Here is a 17,400-nt window from a genome sequence, read left to right as displayed (position 1 = left end):
TCTCTCTCTCTCTCTCTCTCTCTCTCTCTCTCTCTCTCTCTCTCTCTCTCTCTCTCTCTCTCTCTCTCTCTCTCTCTCTCTCTCTCTCTCTCTCTCTCTCTCTCTCTCTCTCTCTCTCTCTCTCTCTCTCTCTCTCTCTCTCTCTCTCTCTCTCTCTCTCTCTCTCTCTCTCTCTCTCTCTCTCTCTCTCTCTCTCTCTCTCTCTCTCTCTCTCTCTCTCTCTCTCTCTCTCTCTCTCTCTCTCTCTCTCTCTCTCTCTCTCTCTCTCTCTCTCTCTCTCTCTCTCTCTCTCTCTCTCTCTCTCTCTCTCTCTCTCTCTCTCATTGCACCCAGAAAAATGAAGCAGATGCCCCAAGCCAGGCACTCACAAAATATTATGGCCATCCCTCTCTCTACATTTCTTGCATGACTATATAACACAAGAATAAGTTCAGGAGATCTACACAACATTTATGTGAGATGTGTTCTTGCTAGAAGAATAGAACCTTCTTCTTCCCTTTTTTCTTCTCAACAGCCTGTCATGGCACCAAGGAAACACAATATTAGATTAACAATTCAAAAAAAATTGGAAATACCCAGCTTGACATAGAATCAGTTTTTCTTCTCAACAGTTTTTCAGTAACATATATAAAGGAATAATCTCTAGGATGAAATATTCAGCGTGGCATATAATCAGTTTTTCACTAAAATCATTAAAAAAAGTTTCTGTTGAAGGAATTACCCCTTTAATGAATAATCTCAAGGTGAGCACAATCATGTCTCTCTCCCTGCACCATTCACAGACACGGTTTTACTATGCGGATAATCAAATAAAAATAACAACACCAAGAAACAGATTCAAATTGTGAGAAGTAAATAAGGTTGAATCTTCACCTGCTGTTACTAGCCTTCAGCATATGCTCAACCCCACTAGAGTTTTGGATAAAAAATTCGGTCATGTAGCCATTGATAATTGTGACCTGAATGTGCAATATTTAGAAACAATCCAAGAAATAATTTCACGATAACGAATATTGAACAAAGTAGAAAAACAGGAACAAAAAATTATTGTGGCCACGTAATGAAACTGACTGGATAAATATAATGTTCGGTTATAATTTCTGGCCGGATGTGGCGAGCTTTAACACCCAATTTTAACGATTGACTTCCAAATATGCCTCAAAAACTATTTTTTTCTAGAAGAAAATCCAAAATTACATAATTACTTATTGATATCGACGTAATTGTGAGAAAAAAGAAGAGTACTTGTATGCTTGGAGAGAATTTCTCTGCCACAATGACGCCACGTGTCCCGCTTGCCTTGATGCTGTAACCTTCCCTCTTAATAGCTAAAATAGCATTTTCCCAGATATTTAGAGCTCCAGCCTGTAATTATTTACAGACAACAGATAACTAAATCGACGGTCCCAAAATATTTGTTGGCATTCGCTTCTAGAAAAAACAAGGACACCAAAATATTTGAAAAAGGATTATAATCAAAAGCCTTACGAAGGAAAATCATGAGGAAAATAAAAGAATTACGACGCTGTTGAAATTGTTTGTTCTTGTTACATCAACCAGAGCTTCGGCACCATATTTACAGTAGATGAATCACGAAATTTGAGATATTTAGCGAGAGCCTTTGTCATTGACAAACAATTAAACGGAACCCATCCTTTTTATTTGGCAGAAAAAATAGTATCATTGACTAATGCATACCGACAGGGAGACGGGAAATGACATCTGACCAGCATGATAGATTTTCGCTATCTCTTCTTGCATTTCATCATCTGCGATCATGCATAAGTCAATGTGAGTAACAAGGAAGATAAATCACTCACTATGGTTCCGCAGTTGCGAATATCATCAGATGAAGACAGTTGACATTGAATTTTTTGGGTGGTTGACGATGATGTTGACTAGTACTCCCTAGATATGATGGGGATTGTATGAGGATGTCATCCTAGGGATGAAGTGGCTTGATACACTGGTTACGCAATTATAAACTTGGGCAATAAAATTCAGTTCACACAACGGTCCCACAATTTGACAACAATTTGATCCCCTCGTTGAACAAGACCAACGTAACATTAAGATCACTAGAATGAGCATTGCATCAAGGCTGGAGAACTTTTGGGCAACTATAATAAATAGAAATGAAGAAATTGCAAAACACACTGATAATCATTATCCGCATGTAAAAGAACTCAAAGCTGAATTTCCTTCAGAATCTTCGTTTGGTTGAGATCCTACTACTGAAAACAGAAGAAGAATGATACATCTTATGTTTGGATGGTCGACTTATGACAGACAAAAGCCCTACGAATCTCCTGGTCAAAAAGCTCCAATTGAGAAGAATCAGGTAAGGTTCATAGACAGATTAGGGATAATGAAATAGAACACAGACCGAATGCGACTGAACGGTGATCTGTTCTGATATCCATCAGTCTATAGTTTTGTTCCATTTCCCGCCTATGGGGCTAAACAAAATGAATTACGGGATGGACAGAAAACAAACTTTTAAAATTAATGTAACAGCTACTGAAGACATCCTTTTGACGACTTATGATGAATGGAACAGGACGAGTTATGACGAATTGGATTCCGTTTCTGTTCGTCATCCATTCACAAAACGATTAATGAGAATCTCTCGTTGACATACAGTGGACCCAACAACGTGATGCCTCTCAATTCTAACATGCTTTTAAGAAAACAGACAGGATTATCTGAACAATGTTTCAAGAACATGATGAAATGGAAGTACAAATTTCCAGAGAAAGTTGACCTATCGTCAATGCATCAGCTAGAAATGATAGCAGCGTTCAGGAAGATCTTCTCACAAGTACCAAACCTGGAGGATATAGTTGAGAAGCTGTCTAAATGAAGCTTAAATGAGGGGCTCAAATGTGTGACCTAATTGGGCCAAGGACTGTAAGGAGAGACAACTGCAATAGAAGACTAATATGATCAAGAAGACTCCTGGAGGGAATGGAAGCTGAATATTGGCGCAGAAGAATCCGATAATGTTAGTCCCTGGGAGATTTCAGAGAGAACTCACAAAGATAATGCATCAGTCTACTTTCATTCATTTTCTTGAGATTTGTGAACACATCTAATTTCAGGACTTATCACAGTCACAAAGGTAATCTAACAAGCAGAATAAGAACTCCCATCACTGGCTCATATAATACTTTTATCTTGTCTCAAAAAAAACAAACGCTTTTTATCTTTATCTCATCCTAAAAGGAGGTTAGGAATCGACATACTCAAGAGCAAATCTGTAAAAAATATTCAAGCACTTCAACGCATGCCAACACACAAGTCGAAACCTTAAACAGGATGATTCATTACTTAGTTCTTCCATTTAAATTGGGGTTAAATGATGATTTTTAATAGACCTGTAAAGAGGATCCAATATATAAATGCATCTGATCTCATAATGGCATCAACTTTGAAATTCCAAAAACTTGGAAAATGATGTGGGGACGAGGGAGGGAAGTCCGGCGGAATAGACGTAACCAAATGGACAAGACGGAGAGGGGCTGGCAGGGTGGACGTTGCCGAGAGGAAGAGATAGGATGGGGTAGATGTAGTCATCAACCTACTCTGATGGTGAAGTCATCGATGAGGAATATTGTTTCCAATAACAGTCTAAAATCCTGCCCTCGAATTAGGAGAACTACATCTTTAAAGAGACAAACGGGAACAGAACAAGAGACAAAAATGCCCTTAGAGAGCTTAAGACACAAGAGGGATCAAATCAGATTGGGACAAAATAAAAGCATTAAGTATAAATTTAAACAAAAGATAGAGAAGGGTACCACAACTAATCCTCCTTTGCTCATTGGCGAACACTTTCACGATCTCCCCCTGTAATTGACAAGAAAATCGTTCTTATTCAAATCAAGTATCTTTTCACATTTCCTCAATGACACAACAAGCATAGACACAAAAAAATTGCCGCAAAATAACCTTTAACGTGCACTAAGGCACGCTATAAGAATAATATTACAAAAGTACATCAAAGAAAAATCCCTCAAATTGCCAACACACTGCAGAGGGCAACAGGAATAATAAGCATCCAAGATCAAAAGTAAGAAAACACTGGATCGCACCAAGGATTCTAAATTAATAAAGAAGGTTTAAATTTTGCATATTTAATCTACTGTATTCTGCTAGAGAAATTCATGCTAGTCCAAAATACAAACACACAGAAGTAGTTTCAGAGAATTTGGTCCGCTATCCTACAAGCCAAAAGTAGTGAGTAAATAATTTAAAAAACAGAGTTGCAAGAATACAGCCCCTCCGCTTATTCTCTACTTGACGGCCCAATTTTTAGTCTCAAATTTTAGAAGTTCCTTAGCAGATAACTTGGCTCTGAATTCTATGGGGAGAATCGATTCCCATGAGAAAGAAACAAAGTGAGAGAAAAAAATTGAACAGTCTTTCAGAAATTAACAGCACCTTTCGTTTCCTGTCATCCAGGGGCTGAATTTCAATGGCAAGAAAACAGTCAACGTCATCGGCAGTGACCAGGTACGCAGGCTGCATGGCCCCTGTAATATTTGAATGAATTTAGATTGATTATACCAAAACGAAAATCTGAAGCATTGAACAAGAAATATCAATACCTTCGATATAACTCAAAGAACCATCTTCTCTGTAGCGCACCCACTAAATAAAAGAGCCAACGAACGAAAGTTACCCAAAGCTAGATGTCTAACCACAAGAGCATCATAACACTTACCTCAAAGTTGCAATGAGTTGTTCCATTGATTGAAAAACCACACGCTTGCAGTTGATTTCCAGGAAATGCCTCCCCATTGATCTGAAGACCTTCTATTGCTGGCAATGGGTCATCTTCTGCTGCTGCACATTCCAGAATTACCATTTGTTGGACATAAAATGTTAAGTTGGACTCGGGGTCAGTCAAAAAACTTGTTCTGATCAATAGGAACAGCAGATGATCATCAGATCATGATGCTCAAATGTAAGATCATTCAAAAATTCTGATCAGATCATGATCCAACTTTTTCCTCAAAAAAAAAAAGAAAATCCAACTTTTTCCAAAAAATGAGCTCACTACAATCATAAAATAAAGAAAATGAGCTGACTTTTATTTATCTATCTATCTATCTCGCTCCCCTCACACTCTCTGCCCTACTGCCCACTCCTTCTGACAAACCCTAGAGAGTTTGGAGGAGAAGAAGGGTCGATGGAGGTTGAGAAATGAGAGAATAGATTGACATAAGGGAGTAAGTGGCTTACATTAGGGTATTTATACCCTATGAGAGAGAGGAAATAAGAGCTCCTAAAGGGCTTATAGAATAGGGCCCAAGAGGAGGATAAGCACTTAACTAACACCCCCCCGCAAGCGAAGTATGGATGTCGTCCATATTGAGCTTGGATACAGCACGTTGAAGCAGCGGCCGGGACAGTCCCTTGGTGAGGACATCCGCTGCCTGGTCAGCAGAGGAGACGTATTCGAGGTCGAAGAGCCCCTCGTCCATACGTTCCTTGAAGAAATAGCGGTTGCGCTCCATGTGCTTGATGCGCCCTTGCTGTCCGGGGTTCTTGGCTAAGGCGATAGTGGATTTGTTGTCACAGAAGAAGTGGATTGGTCCCATACTTCACGTGAAGATCGGCGAGGATGTTGTGGATCCACTGTCCTCGGCTGCCCCATCAGCAAGAGCACGAAATTCGGCCTCGGCACTGGAGCGGGACACCTTGTCCTGCTTGCTACTTTTCCAGCTGACGAGGCTGCCAGAACGAGCGTGCAGTACCCGTGGTAGACCGACAATCCACAACGGAGCCAGCAAAATCGGCATCGGTGTACACCTTCACCGTCTTGTCCGAGCTATGAGGAAGAGGAGTCCCTTGCCGGGCAGCCCTTGAGATCTGAAAGTACCGGTGGGCGGCTTGTCTGTGGATCTCCCTCGGTGAGTGCATGAACTGACTGAGCAGGTTGACCGCAAATGCAATGTCGGGCCGAGTGTGAGTCAGGTAGAGGAGTTTGCCCACCAACTGCTGATAGCGGTGAGCATTCGTCAAAGGAGAGTCCTCGCCCTTGCCCAACTTGACGTTGGGGTCGATAGGAGTGCTCACGGGCGCACACCCGGTCATCCCTGTCAAAGTCAGCAAGTCGACGGCGTACTTCTGCTGTGAAACAAAGAGGCCCCGTGAGGAGTACGCCACCTCAAGGCCGAGGAAATATCGGAGAAGGCCAAGGGCCTTGATCTCAAATTCCTTGGCCAGGGCGGTGCTAAGACGAACGGCTTCAGCAGCATCTGATCCCGTGATGAGGATGTCGTCGACATACACAGCAAGGATGGAGATCCCGGTCGGACGGTGGCGGAAGAACAAAGTGGCATCTCCGTTGCTCTGAGTGTACCCTTCGGCTTTCAGAACAGCGGAGAACCGGCCGAACCACATGCGCGGAGACTGCTTTAGTCCATAAAGGGACTTCCGCAGTCGGCAGACGTGGCCAGGGGCCGAGAGTAACCCGGGGCTGCTGCATGTACACCTCCTCCGTCAAGTCGCCATGCAAGAAGGCGTTCTTGACGTCGAACTGTCGGATAGCCCACGGAAGTGAGCGCGAGGGCCAGGAGGAGGCGAACGGTCTCCATCTTCGCCACAGGAGAACGTCTCGAAGTAGTCCACTCCGTAAGATTGGGTGAACCCGCGAGCCACAAGTCGAGACTTGTAGCGCTCAAGGTGCCATCCGCATGATGCTTCTTGGTGTGGACCCACTTGCAATCCACCGCCCGCTTGCCAAGAGGAGGGCGATGTTCAAGTGCGGTTTCGGGTAGGGACTGCATCTCCTCGTCCATCGCCGCTTTCCAATGAGGAGAAGCGATAGCATCGGCTAAGCGGCGAGGATGGGATCCGACTCGTCGAGCAAGAAACAGCCGGTAGGGAGTACTCAGCCGGTCGAAGGAAAGAAAATGCGAAAGAGGATAACGGGCGTCTGAGTGCACTGGCGAACCCCTTTCCGGAGGGCAATGGGCCATCCCAACTGGTCGTCATCGTCGAGAGAGGTTGAGGATGGCTCGGCCAATGGAAGATGAGCGGAAGCAGTGGGGAGGAGTCCTCGGGAGGAGGGCGAGAAACCTCCACGGGAGAATCAGATAACGGAGCAGGGGAAGAAGACGCGTCATGGGAGGGAAGGAAAGGGTCATCAAGGGAGGAGGCGCAGCGGGAAGCGAGGAGGATGACTCGAGAGGACTGATCGGAGGAAGGAGGAAGAGGAGGAGCATGCCGGATGGCGGGAAGCAAAGATGGGGAGGACAGCACGTCCAAGGCCCCTCGGGGTCACCGACGGAGAAGAATCAAAGGAGAGGGATCATGGAATGAGGAAGAAGATGCGAGGCGGTGGGCTCCAAGAAAGGAACGGGCCCCAAGTGGGGAGCGAGGGCCGCATCCAACGGGAGGCGGGATGAGGAAGAGTGGTCCCAAAATAGGGTTCATGCTCGGCAAAGGTGACATTTGCCGAGATGAAGTATCGCCGAGACGGCGGATGGTAGCACCGATACCCCTTCTGAAGAGGAGTACCCAACGAGCGCGCACCGAACAGCACGGCGTCAAGCTTTGTCCGGCCGGAGGCGTGTCGTGGACATATGCCGTGCAGCGAATATCCGTGGCAAGAGACCCGTCCGCAGGCACGCGTGTCGGGAAGGCGCTCATCGGTCCAGGGGTAGAGAACGCCAACAGCTGGGTGGGAATGCGATTGGCGAGATGGGTGCTCGTCAGGGCGGCATCACCCCAATACGCCACGGGCCTTGGCGTCGATAAGGGCGTCCGGGCGTCGGTGACATAGCCGATGCGACGTTCGGCTAGTCCGTTCTGCTCCGGGGTGGCAGGGCATGAAGATTCGTGGAGGATCCCCCGGTCGGCGAAGAAGGCGTCGAGGTCGTTGTTGAAGAAGTCGCGGGCATTATCCGAGCGAAACCGCTGGATACCCCGACCAAACTGCGTCGCCACCATCGCACAAAAATGACGGACATTCTGCGCAACTTCCGACCGCGGTGAGGAGGTAGACCACGTATAGCGAGTTGCCTCGTCCACAAGTAGAAGGAAGTACCGATGACCTTTCAAGCTAGGTTTGGGGCAGGTCCCCTGCGTCGCTATGCACCCGGAACAGCGGGACAGATGTGTGAGCCGAGGACGGAGTGAAGGAAGAACGGCGATGCTTCGCCAACTGACAAGCGTCACACACCAAGGTCTTAAGGTCCAAGCCAGAACATAATTCAGGGGAAAGACGGTGAAGAGTCGCAAAAGGCGGGTGGCCCAGCCGCTGGTGCGTCATCAGGAGTCGGCCCCACCGCTGCTCGGCCCCCGTCCGAAGTGTCCGGTGCACCGCGAAGCACTGCGACCGTCCCCCATCATCCAGCAACAGCAGCCCGTTCTCCCGCCTAATCCGTGTAGTCCGGCCGACCTTGTCAGACAGAAACATGCCGTCAGGTTGGAGATGAAATGAGCACTGGACGGCATCAACAAGGCGTTGTGGTGACAGAAGTACAGCCCGCAGGTCGGGAACGTGGAGGACGTTGCGGACCACACCAAGGCCGTCCACATAGACTGCCCCGATTCCAGCCACGCGTAGTCGTCCACCCCCGGCCGTGAGAACAGTACGTGCACCACTATGCCGGACGTAGGAGACGAACCGAGTGTTGAGGGGGGTCATGTGCTCAGTGGCCCCCGAGTCAAGCACCCAAGTCGTGTCCGATCGACCGGCGAGTGAGACGCCGTATGGCGCAATACCAAGTGTCGGCAGGGGAGAGGCGCGCAAATGTGCGAAGTAGGCGGTCGAAGAAGGCTGCATGGCTGCCCCCTGATCACGGAGCCGGGCAAGCTCGGCTTGGATGCTGTCCAGAGCCGTGGTAGACGTGCTCGGGGCCGGGGAAGATTCAGATTGGGCCAACATGGCCTTGCTGTCCGCCTCTTTCTTCTTTCGCCAGTCGTTGAGACGTTTAGTGCACTTGTTTTTCCAGTGGCCCGGCTTGCCGCACTAGGTGCAGCCGGGTGTGTTTGCAGGGCGGGCAGCGGCTGCCGAGTCGGTAAGAGGGCCGAGGACTGCCCAGCAGCGGCAGCAGGTGCTGCCAGAGCGCAGAGGACTCAGCCGGGTCGGAGGTGGGAGTCCCATGGAGAAGGAGATGACTCTCTTCCTCCTGGAGCTCCTGAACCAACGTCTCGAGATCCGGAGGGCCATCTTTGTTGTGCAGGGCCCGACGACGAATGGCCTCATATTCCCGGTTTAGGCCGTTGAGAAACCCCATGATGCGCAGGATAAGCATGTTCTGATAGGTCTTGCACTTGGGGTCGTGCGTTGGCAGGTAGTGGTCCACTTCATCCCACGCCTTCTTGTGTGCGAGCATAATCGGAGATCGACAGAGCCCTGTTTCAGGTTGGAAGCTTGAGCAGCGAGGCGTAGATGCGCCACCAATCATTCTCCGCCCGCAAAATTTCGTGGCTTGGTCCCAAAACCCTTTGACCGTTTTCTGATGGGGAAAGCGGTCGCGGAAATCGGGGGCCAATGTGAACGTGGACAGCCACCCAAGGATGAACTGCTCCTCGGCGTCCCAAGCCGCATAGTGATGGTGATCGGCGGTCAAGGGATGCTCGGTGCAGTGCTTGTACAGTTGACGGGATTTGAGGGTGGTCTCGATGAAGCGAGACCACTGCAGAAGATTCGGGCCGCGGAGAAGAGTTGATTCCGGGACCAGAGGCAACGGATGAGTGATCTTGTAGGAGAGCGGCTTCTCCGCAAAGTCGGTCTCTGTGTAAGGCATGGTCTCTATGTCGGTCTCTGCGCGGCTGACTGCGCGGCTGGCTGCGCGACTGGCTGTGCGGCTGGCTGCGCGGCTGGCTGTGCGGCTGGCTGCGCGGCTGGCGGTGCAGCTGGCTGCGCGGCTGGCTGTGCGGCTGGCTGTGCGGCTGGCTGTGCGGCTGGCTACACGGCTGGCTGTGCGGCTGGCTGCGCGGCTGACTGCGCTGCGGGCTGCGCGGCTGGCTGTGCGGCGGCTGGCTGCTGCGCTGCTGGCTGGTCGCGCGGCGGCTGGCTGCTGCGCGGCTGTGCTGGCTGCGGAGCGGGCTGCGCGGCGGCTTGCTGCTGTGCGACTGGCTGGTCGCGCGGCGGCTTGCTGCTGCGCGGCTTGCTGCTGTGCGGCTGGCGGGTCGCGCGGCGGCTGGCTGCTGCGCTGCTGGCTGGTCGCGCGGCGGCTGGCTGTGCGCGGCGGCTGGTCGCGCGGCTGGCTGGTTGCGCGGCTGGGTGGTCGCGCGGCTGGCTGGTCGCGCGGCTGGCTGCTGCGCTGCTGGCTGGTCGCGCGGCTGGCTGTCTTGCGGCGGCTGGTCGCGCGGCTGGCTGGTCGCGCGGCTGGCTGGTCGCGCTGCTGCTGCGCGGCTGTGCTGCTGCTGGCTGCTGCGCTGGCGGCGCGGCGGCTTGCTGCTGTGCGACGGGCTGGTCGCGCGGCAGCTTGCTGCTCGCGCGGCTTGCTGTGCGGCTGGCTGTGAGGAGGGAGGGAGGGTGAGATCAAGGGATCTCAAACCCTAAAGGGTGATGTCAAACCCTAGAGAGGAGAGGGAAGATCAGGAGCCCTAGAGCTCTGATACCATGACAAACCCTAGAGAGTTTGGAGGAGAAGAAGGGTCGATGGAGGTTGAGAAATGAGAGAATAGATTGACATAAGGGAGTAAGTGGCTTACATTAGGGTATTTATACCCTATGAGAGAGAGGAAATAAGAGCTCCTAAAGGGCTTATAGAATAGGGCCCAAGAGGAGGATAAGCACTTAACTAACACCTTCCATCTAAAAGCATATTCCTATGGCCGATTGTGATCCAGATTTGCGACCAAATGAATGTTTGATCGTAATCCAAATAAAATTCCACTCTGTCCATCTAAAAGCAGATTCTTGAGGCCAATTATGATCCAGATTTTTGAACCAATTGAATAATTGATGGTAATCTAAATAAAACAATGCTTCATCGATCACAACAGGGCCATCTGATTAACTGAATTTCTTGATAGGAACTGTGGTACCGTTCTGGTATCTTAGATCAAATCCACAACAGAGAGGTTCAGATGCAAGAGGAAGAGTGAAAAGAGCCAAGAGAATGGTAATCGGGTGGAAGACAGATAAGAATGGAGAGGTGGAACAGCTCCCTCTCTCCCCTTCTTGTCGCGGTAGACTCCCACGCTCCAGCCTCAGCCTCCAGCTGCCAAGAGTGATCTATCAACTTCTTACACGTCCTATTGATCTGAGCTTCATTTATAGTCAAGTCGCACATGTGACTGGACTTAATGCAGTCTCATGAAAGGGCGTCGGCAATACGTTCTTGAGAAGAACGTATCAGACTGTCAACCAGGTATGCCCGTCATGCATATCTTTTATTACATTTTATCTTTTTATCATATTGTGTATTTTCTTTTTCTCTCTATCTATTTGTATACTCGGCCATTTATACTGAGGCCACAATGGGGAGATACTGAGAACACCAATTGGAGACTTCCATTGAGGTATTTGGGCCTACCACTAACGAAGGGGAGGATGGCAAGGGCAGATTGGCAACTGGTCATTGAGGTGGAAAGATTACTGGAAGGGTTGGCAAGCTATGGTGTTATTGAGAGGGGGTCAATTGGTGTTGCTGCGATCAGTACTCTCATCCATTACGGTATTCTACCTCTCAGTATTCAAGATTCCAGCAGGAGTCATGAAGAGATTGGAAGGCATGATAAGACACTTTCTATGGAGAGGATCTGGGCAAGAAAAAAACAGGGGACTTGCAATGATGGCTTGGGATAAGGTATGTCATCCCACCAAAGTGGGAGGTATGGGGGTCCTGCACATGCAGAGTATGAACACAGCATTATTATCTAAATGGGTGGAGAGAATTATGAATCCAGGAGAAAATCTTGTCATCAAATTACTGCGAGACATGGTCGGCACGAGGCATCTTGAGAGAGACATTTCCTCATTTTTATGAGCTCACAAAGAATCAAAATGCCCATGTTCAGGACTGTTGGGATGGAGCGTGGATCCTTATCATACTGAGTGCCTTATCCGACCAGCGGGTGTCTGAACTCATAGACATGCAACAATCCCTAATCCAGTTAAGACCGAATGATAGAAAGCAGAATGGTTGGATATCAATAAATTGCCCCTTCTCGATCCAGAAGGCCTGTGCGATGATCCGGGAGGGGCGAAGAGAAGACTGGTCGCTAATCCGAGCATGCAAATTCATTTGACGACGAAGAGTCCCGCTAAAGGTGAGGACCTTTGATTGGCGGCTAGCACGAAGAAGACTAATGACAAGAGTCTTTCGTAAAAGGCTTTATCCAGACACATCATCACAATGCCTCCTATGCTCTAGTGGGAAAGAAGACTACAATCATCTCTTCTTGGGTGCTCATTTGCTCAAATGATTTGGGCCAGCCAGGTATTATTAAGGGTGAAGGTGACATCTGAAGAGACTTTCTGGGACTCAATCCAGAACTGCAGAGGCAGAGGAAATGAAGAAGGTGGATGAGCATTGGCTGGGTTGTGGGCCATGGTTGCATCGAAAAGAAATGCTGTTCAGGGGAAGAATGACTTTTACCGATGGAGCCATACACAAAGCGGAGGAATTAAAGGCGACATGGCTCCAGCGGCCGACAGGCGCAAAGGGGAGGTTATGAATATGATAAGCACTATCAGAAGAAATACAAGAGAAGAAGGACCAGATCTGGTCAACGATAAGTTGACCTCTCCAACTCACTAAAAGAAAGGAGAAGGGTGTCGCCAGCTACCCTATAAATAAAAAGCGACCCCTGGTAAGAGGACATATTCTATTCTTGATAGTTCTTGGCAGTTATGCTGAGGCTTGAGAGCTGCAGAGGGAGCTCGCCTACAGCGGAGGGAGGAGTCCGCCCTGGAGGGAAGACCACCCTTGGACCGTGAAGGAGCGCCTACCGCGAAGGAAGGAGCCGTCCGATCTGAGCTTAAATCTCGCTATTCCGATCATATCGCCATTGTTGGAACATTCTTGATCTGCATTTCAACTACCTTTTCCCCATTGTTACTAGAGTGTAACAGAATATGATCGGATTGGTGGTGAAGGGACTGTAAGGTCCTGTTGACGGGTTCACCGATTCATTGGGTGTTCACCCCATTTATATTTCAAAATAAAAAATTTGCCCATAACATGACAGAACAAAGCATACTGAGCAGAACAAGCATCAGATCAAGGAGAAGATTGACCAGGTATGTGTCATGATCACACACACTAAGTCAGCTAATCAGATTGCTGATGTTTCCACCGAGGGACTAATGAGAACATTCTCTAATAGGCTACTGAGTAAGCTGGGAATCAGAGGCATCTATTCGCCAGCTTAAATGGGGGTGTCAGCCAGATAGCATCATCATGTGTTTTGCCTTTTATAAAATTGTATCATTTTTTCCTTTGCCCGAACAGTATGGACCTGTGAGCCACTCAAGGGGGTGGATATCTCATCAGAGGTGGCGTTTTGGGAGTCAATACAAAATGGTGCACCTAGGGGGCAAGAGGGACAAGTTCGGCCCTTCGCAGTGCTATGGGCACTATGACTGCACGGGAACGAAGTCATCTTCAACGAACGGGAAGCATCGACGGATGCTATGATACAAGCAGCTGCATGTTTAGTTGTTGCGTGGTGTAAAATCCAAGGCCAAGGCCCTGGCCGGCCTTTTAGGCCTTACATGTACTTATCAATTATATTTTTATCTCACTGGGAAGGTCACCGACATTGCGTAATCTCCCCTATCCTTATTTCAAAAAAAAATTGTTAGTGAGATAGTCAGCCTTATGGGCTAATGGGCCCTATTCTATAAGCCCATTAGCCCTCTTATCATTCTCTCTCTCCTAGGGTATATGTATACCCAGCCATGTACTCTATTGAGTTATGTCATTATCTTCTTCCTTCCTCTCTTGACATGGTATCAGAGCTCCAGAGCTCTTCCATCTAGGGTTTGACATCACCCTCTCGCTGTCTAGCGAATCCGGAGTGTGACTGACGGATCAGCCACAGCGCGAGCTGTAGCCAGCCCGCGGAGCTTCCGGAGAACCAGCCGCAGCCGCAGCCCTAGCCGGAACCGCAGCCGCAGCCGAGTGCCAGCCACAGCCGCGCGCCAGCCGCAGCCGCCCACAGCCGCAGCCGCAACCGCGCACAGCCGCAGCCGCAGCCGCGCGCCAGCCACAGCCGCGCACAGCCGCAGCCGTAACCGCGCACAGCCGCAGCCGCGCAGCGCGCCGCAGCCGCAGCCGCGCCGCGCAGCAGCCGCACAGCCGCGCGCAGCCGCAGCCGCGCAGCAGCGCGCGCCGCAGCCAGCGCAGCCAGCCACAGCCGCGCAGCCGCAGCCGCAACGCGCACAGCCGCAGCCGTGCACAGCCGCAGCCGCAACGCGCGAGCGCGCAGCCGCAGCGTGCCAGCCACAGCCGCAGCCGCACGCAGCCGCAGCCAGCGGCCTCAGCTGCCGCCGAAGCAGCAGCAGAAGCCGCAGCAGCCGCCGAAGCAGCCGCCGCCGCCGCAGCTGCAGCCGCAGCTTGCAGCCGCAGCCGCAGCACGGGCCGTAACCTCAGTCACAACAGCCGTCTCCGTAGAGACCACGGCTCTGATGTCGGAGGAACTTTACTCCACGGGCCCACGCGTCAACCGGCCGTCCCAGATGATGGCTTCACCGATGCAGACTTTCAACGAGAACCCTTGTCACACAAGGTTACTCATTCTCTGCCGGCGGTTCCCGACACGACGTGTCTCCAGGGCCCGAATTTGTTACAGTGGCGTCACTTTGTCGAGACTACTCTCAAGGCGCGCCAACTGTTCAAGCATTGCACACAAGCCCCGCTTCCATCGACCCATCCACACTATGCGGCGTGGGAAGCCGAGAACACCGTCCTTGGATGGCTCTACACGACCTCCCTGGCACCTCGTTCCGTGAAAGGTTCCTCGCTGCGCCACCGTGAAGGGTTTTGGGACCAGGCCAACAAATTCTGCGACGCGAAGGGGACAACTGGCGCCTCTTTATGCTCGTTGCTAAAGCCAGCAACTTCGCCAAGCGCACTGTCCATCTCGGACTATGCGCTGGAACACAAGAAGCTGTGGGGCGAGGTGGACTACTACTTGCCGACGGATGATCCGGCGTGCAAGTCATTCCAGAACACTCTTCGCCTCGCCTCTTGGGGTTTCTTTATGGCCTAAACAAGGAGTATGGCGACACTCGGCGCCGTGCCCTCCATCGCAAGGAAGGCCTTCCTTCCATTGATGACTTGGTGAAGGAACTCCAGGAAGAGGAGAGTCATTTTCATGTCATTGGCACTCTCCTCGGAGGCAGCTCGTGACTCGACTGCCCTCCTCGCCCGGCCTCCCTCGCCCGCTCCTGCTCCCCGCGAGGCGTCCCTCCGGGCTGATTTGCTCCTACTGCAGCAAGCCTGGACATCTCCGCAAGTGGTGCAAGAAGCGTCAGTCGACAACCGGAAAGAAGGAGGCTACCAAGGGAAAGCTATGGTTGCCTCCTCCTCTACCTCTTCTACCAGCCTGGCGACTCTTGAGCAGCTCCAAGCCGACTTGGCCCGTCTCCGTGACCAAGTGGCTACTATGCAGACTCCGACTCAGTCGACGGCACATTTTGGTGGATTTGGTGCGTTCTCTCTCCCTCAGTCTGAACAGTGGTATTGTGGTACGGCTTCTTACTCGCCTCTCGTATCGGATACGAGCTGGGTTCTTGATTCGGGGGCAACCGAACACATGACCCCGTTCAATGACCGGTTTGTATCCTACGAAAGGCATAGTGGGGACCGTACAGTTATTACAGCCGGTGGTGGACGGTTGCGTGTTGCTGGAATTGGGGCAGTGTTTATAGACGGCCTCGGAGTGGTCAGCAATGTTCTTCATGTCCCCGCCCTGCGAGCTATACTTATGTCTCCTCAGCGTTTGGTTGACAGTGTGTCCTGTTCTTTTCACCTCCAGCCTGACGGGATGTTTCTATCTGACAAGGTGGGTCGGACTACACCGATTAGGCGGGAGAACGGGTTGCTGATGTTGGACGATGGGGGGCGCTCTCGGTGCTTCCTGCTTCACCGCCAACTCCGACCGGCGGATGTGCAGCGTATGAGACGTCTCCAGTTGGCTCACCAACGGCTGGGTCACCCGCCTTTTTCAGTTTTACAGCATCTCTTTCCTTCGATGTGTACTGGATTGGACCTTCAGACTATCGTGTGTGATGCCTGTCAACTGGCGAAGCACCGTCGTTCATCTTTCTCTCCGTCCACCTCGCACTCCTCCACTCCATTATTTCGCATCCATAGTGATGTTTGGGGACCCGCCCCGCAGGCTAGCCTAAAGGGCCACCGATACTTTCTTTGTTGACGAGGCCACCCGCTACACAAGGGTCTACTTGTTGACCGCCAAATCTGAGGTTGCTCCGACGGTCCGTCACTTCTGCACCATGGTTCGTACTCAGTTTGGCCGAGGTATTCAGCGCTTCCGCTCCGATAACGCCCGGGACTTCGTCAACACCGAGCTGGCCACGTACTTTGCTGACCATGGGATTCTCCACGAGTCCTCTTGTGTGGCCACCCCGGAACAGAACGGTATGGCAGAACGTCGGATCGGGTATGTCACGTCGACCGCCCGTACCCTTCTGCTGAACTATTCTGTTCCGTGGGCATATTGGGGTGAGGCGGTCTTAACGAGTACCCATCTCGTAAACCGTCTCCCCTCCCAGCCCCTCGGGTTTGTCAGCCCACTGGATCATCTCTCCACGGCGTTCCCCCATCTCTCACTACGGACTGGACTCCTCCCTCGCATCTTCGGGTGCACGGCGTACGTCCACGATACGGCTCCCTCGCCTGGCTCGATGCTCGAGCTCTCCGGTGCGTCTTCGTCGGGTACGCTTCTCTCCAGAAAGGTTACCGTTGCTACCACCCTCCGTCTCGGAGATTTTTCATCTCGGCAAACGTCACCTTTGCCGAGCATGAGCCTTACTTCGGTGATTCTACCTCGCCACGCCTTCCGCTGGTTGAGGTGTCTTCGACTCCTTCCTTGGAACCCTTACCGTTTGTGGGACCCATTCCTCCACAGTCGCCGTCCCCAGCCACCTTCTCTCCCTTGCCTCCTACCATCTCACCTCCCGGTGCACCGTATCCTCCCCCTAGTGCACCTCCTAACCCCGGGAAGTCCATCTCTCACCCCGGGGAGCTACCTCCTACTCTTGGTGCACCGTATCCTTCTCCTAGTGCACCATCTTCCCTCGGGGAGCCTCCCCCTACCCCTGGGGAGCTATCTTCTTCTCCCTCCTTTGCTTCTGCTCCTCCGTCGGACGATGCGTCACCCTCGTCTACTGATGGTGATGCTCAGTTGGGATGGCCTATCGCCCTTCGGAAAGGGGTTCGTCAGTGCACTCGCACACCT

General features: G+C 51.0%; 1 protein-coding gene across 2 annotated transcripts in view; it reads right to left on the bottom strand.

Moving 5' to 3' along the window:
- Positions 1-338: 338 nt before the first annotated feature.
- Positions 339-17,400, bottom strand: part of LOC144702920 (uncharacterized) — a 31,761-nt gene continuing 14,699 nt past the window's right edge. Inside the window, exons 14-22 of one of the 2 annotated variants that reach the window (XM_078574945.1) lie at positions 4,727-4,845; positions 4,611-4,653; positions 4,444-4,535; positions 3,801-3,849; positions 1,699-1,769; positions 1,246-1,365; positions 874-959; positions 722-767; positions 339-515 (exon numbers count right to left, since the gene is read on the bottom strand). In XM_078574945.1, coding sequence (XP_078431071.1) covers positions 471-515; positions 722-767; positions 874-959; positions 1,246-1,365; positions 1,699-1,769; positions 3,801-3,849; positions 4,444-4,535; positions 4,611-4,653; positions 4,727-4,845 — 671 coding nt within the window. In that variant the 3' untranslated portion in view covers positions 339-470. Of the gene's footprint in view, positions 516-721; positions 768-873; positions 960-1,245; positions 1,366-1,698; positions 1,770-3,800; positions 3,850-4,443; positions 4,536-4,610; positions 4,654-4,726; positions 4,849-17,400 lie in introns of both variants that reach the window. The other variant, XM_078574944.1, reaches the window with a different exon arrangement.

Source organism: Wolffia australiana, chromosome 5 (genome assembly GCF_029677425.1).
Source record: "Wolffia australiana isolate 7733 chromosome 5, ASM2967742v1".
NCBI lineage: Eukaryota > Viridiplantae > Streptophyta > Magnoliopsida > Alismatales > Araceae > Wolffia > Wolffia australiana.
Note: the sequence above shows the minus strand (reverse complement) of the source record. Positions and strands in the feature narration are given on the sequence as shown.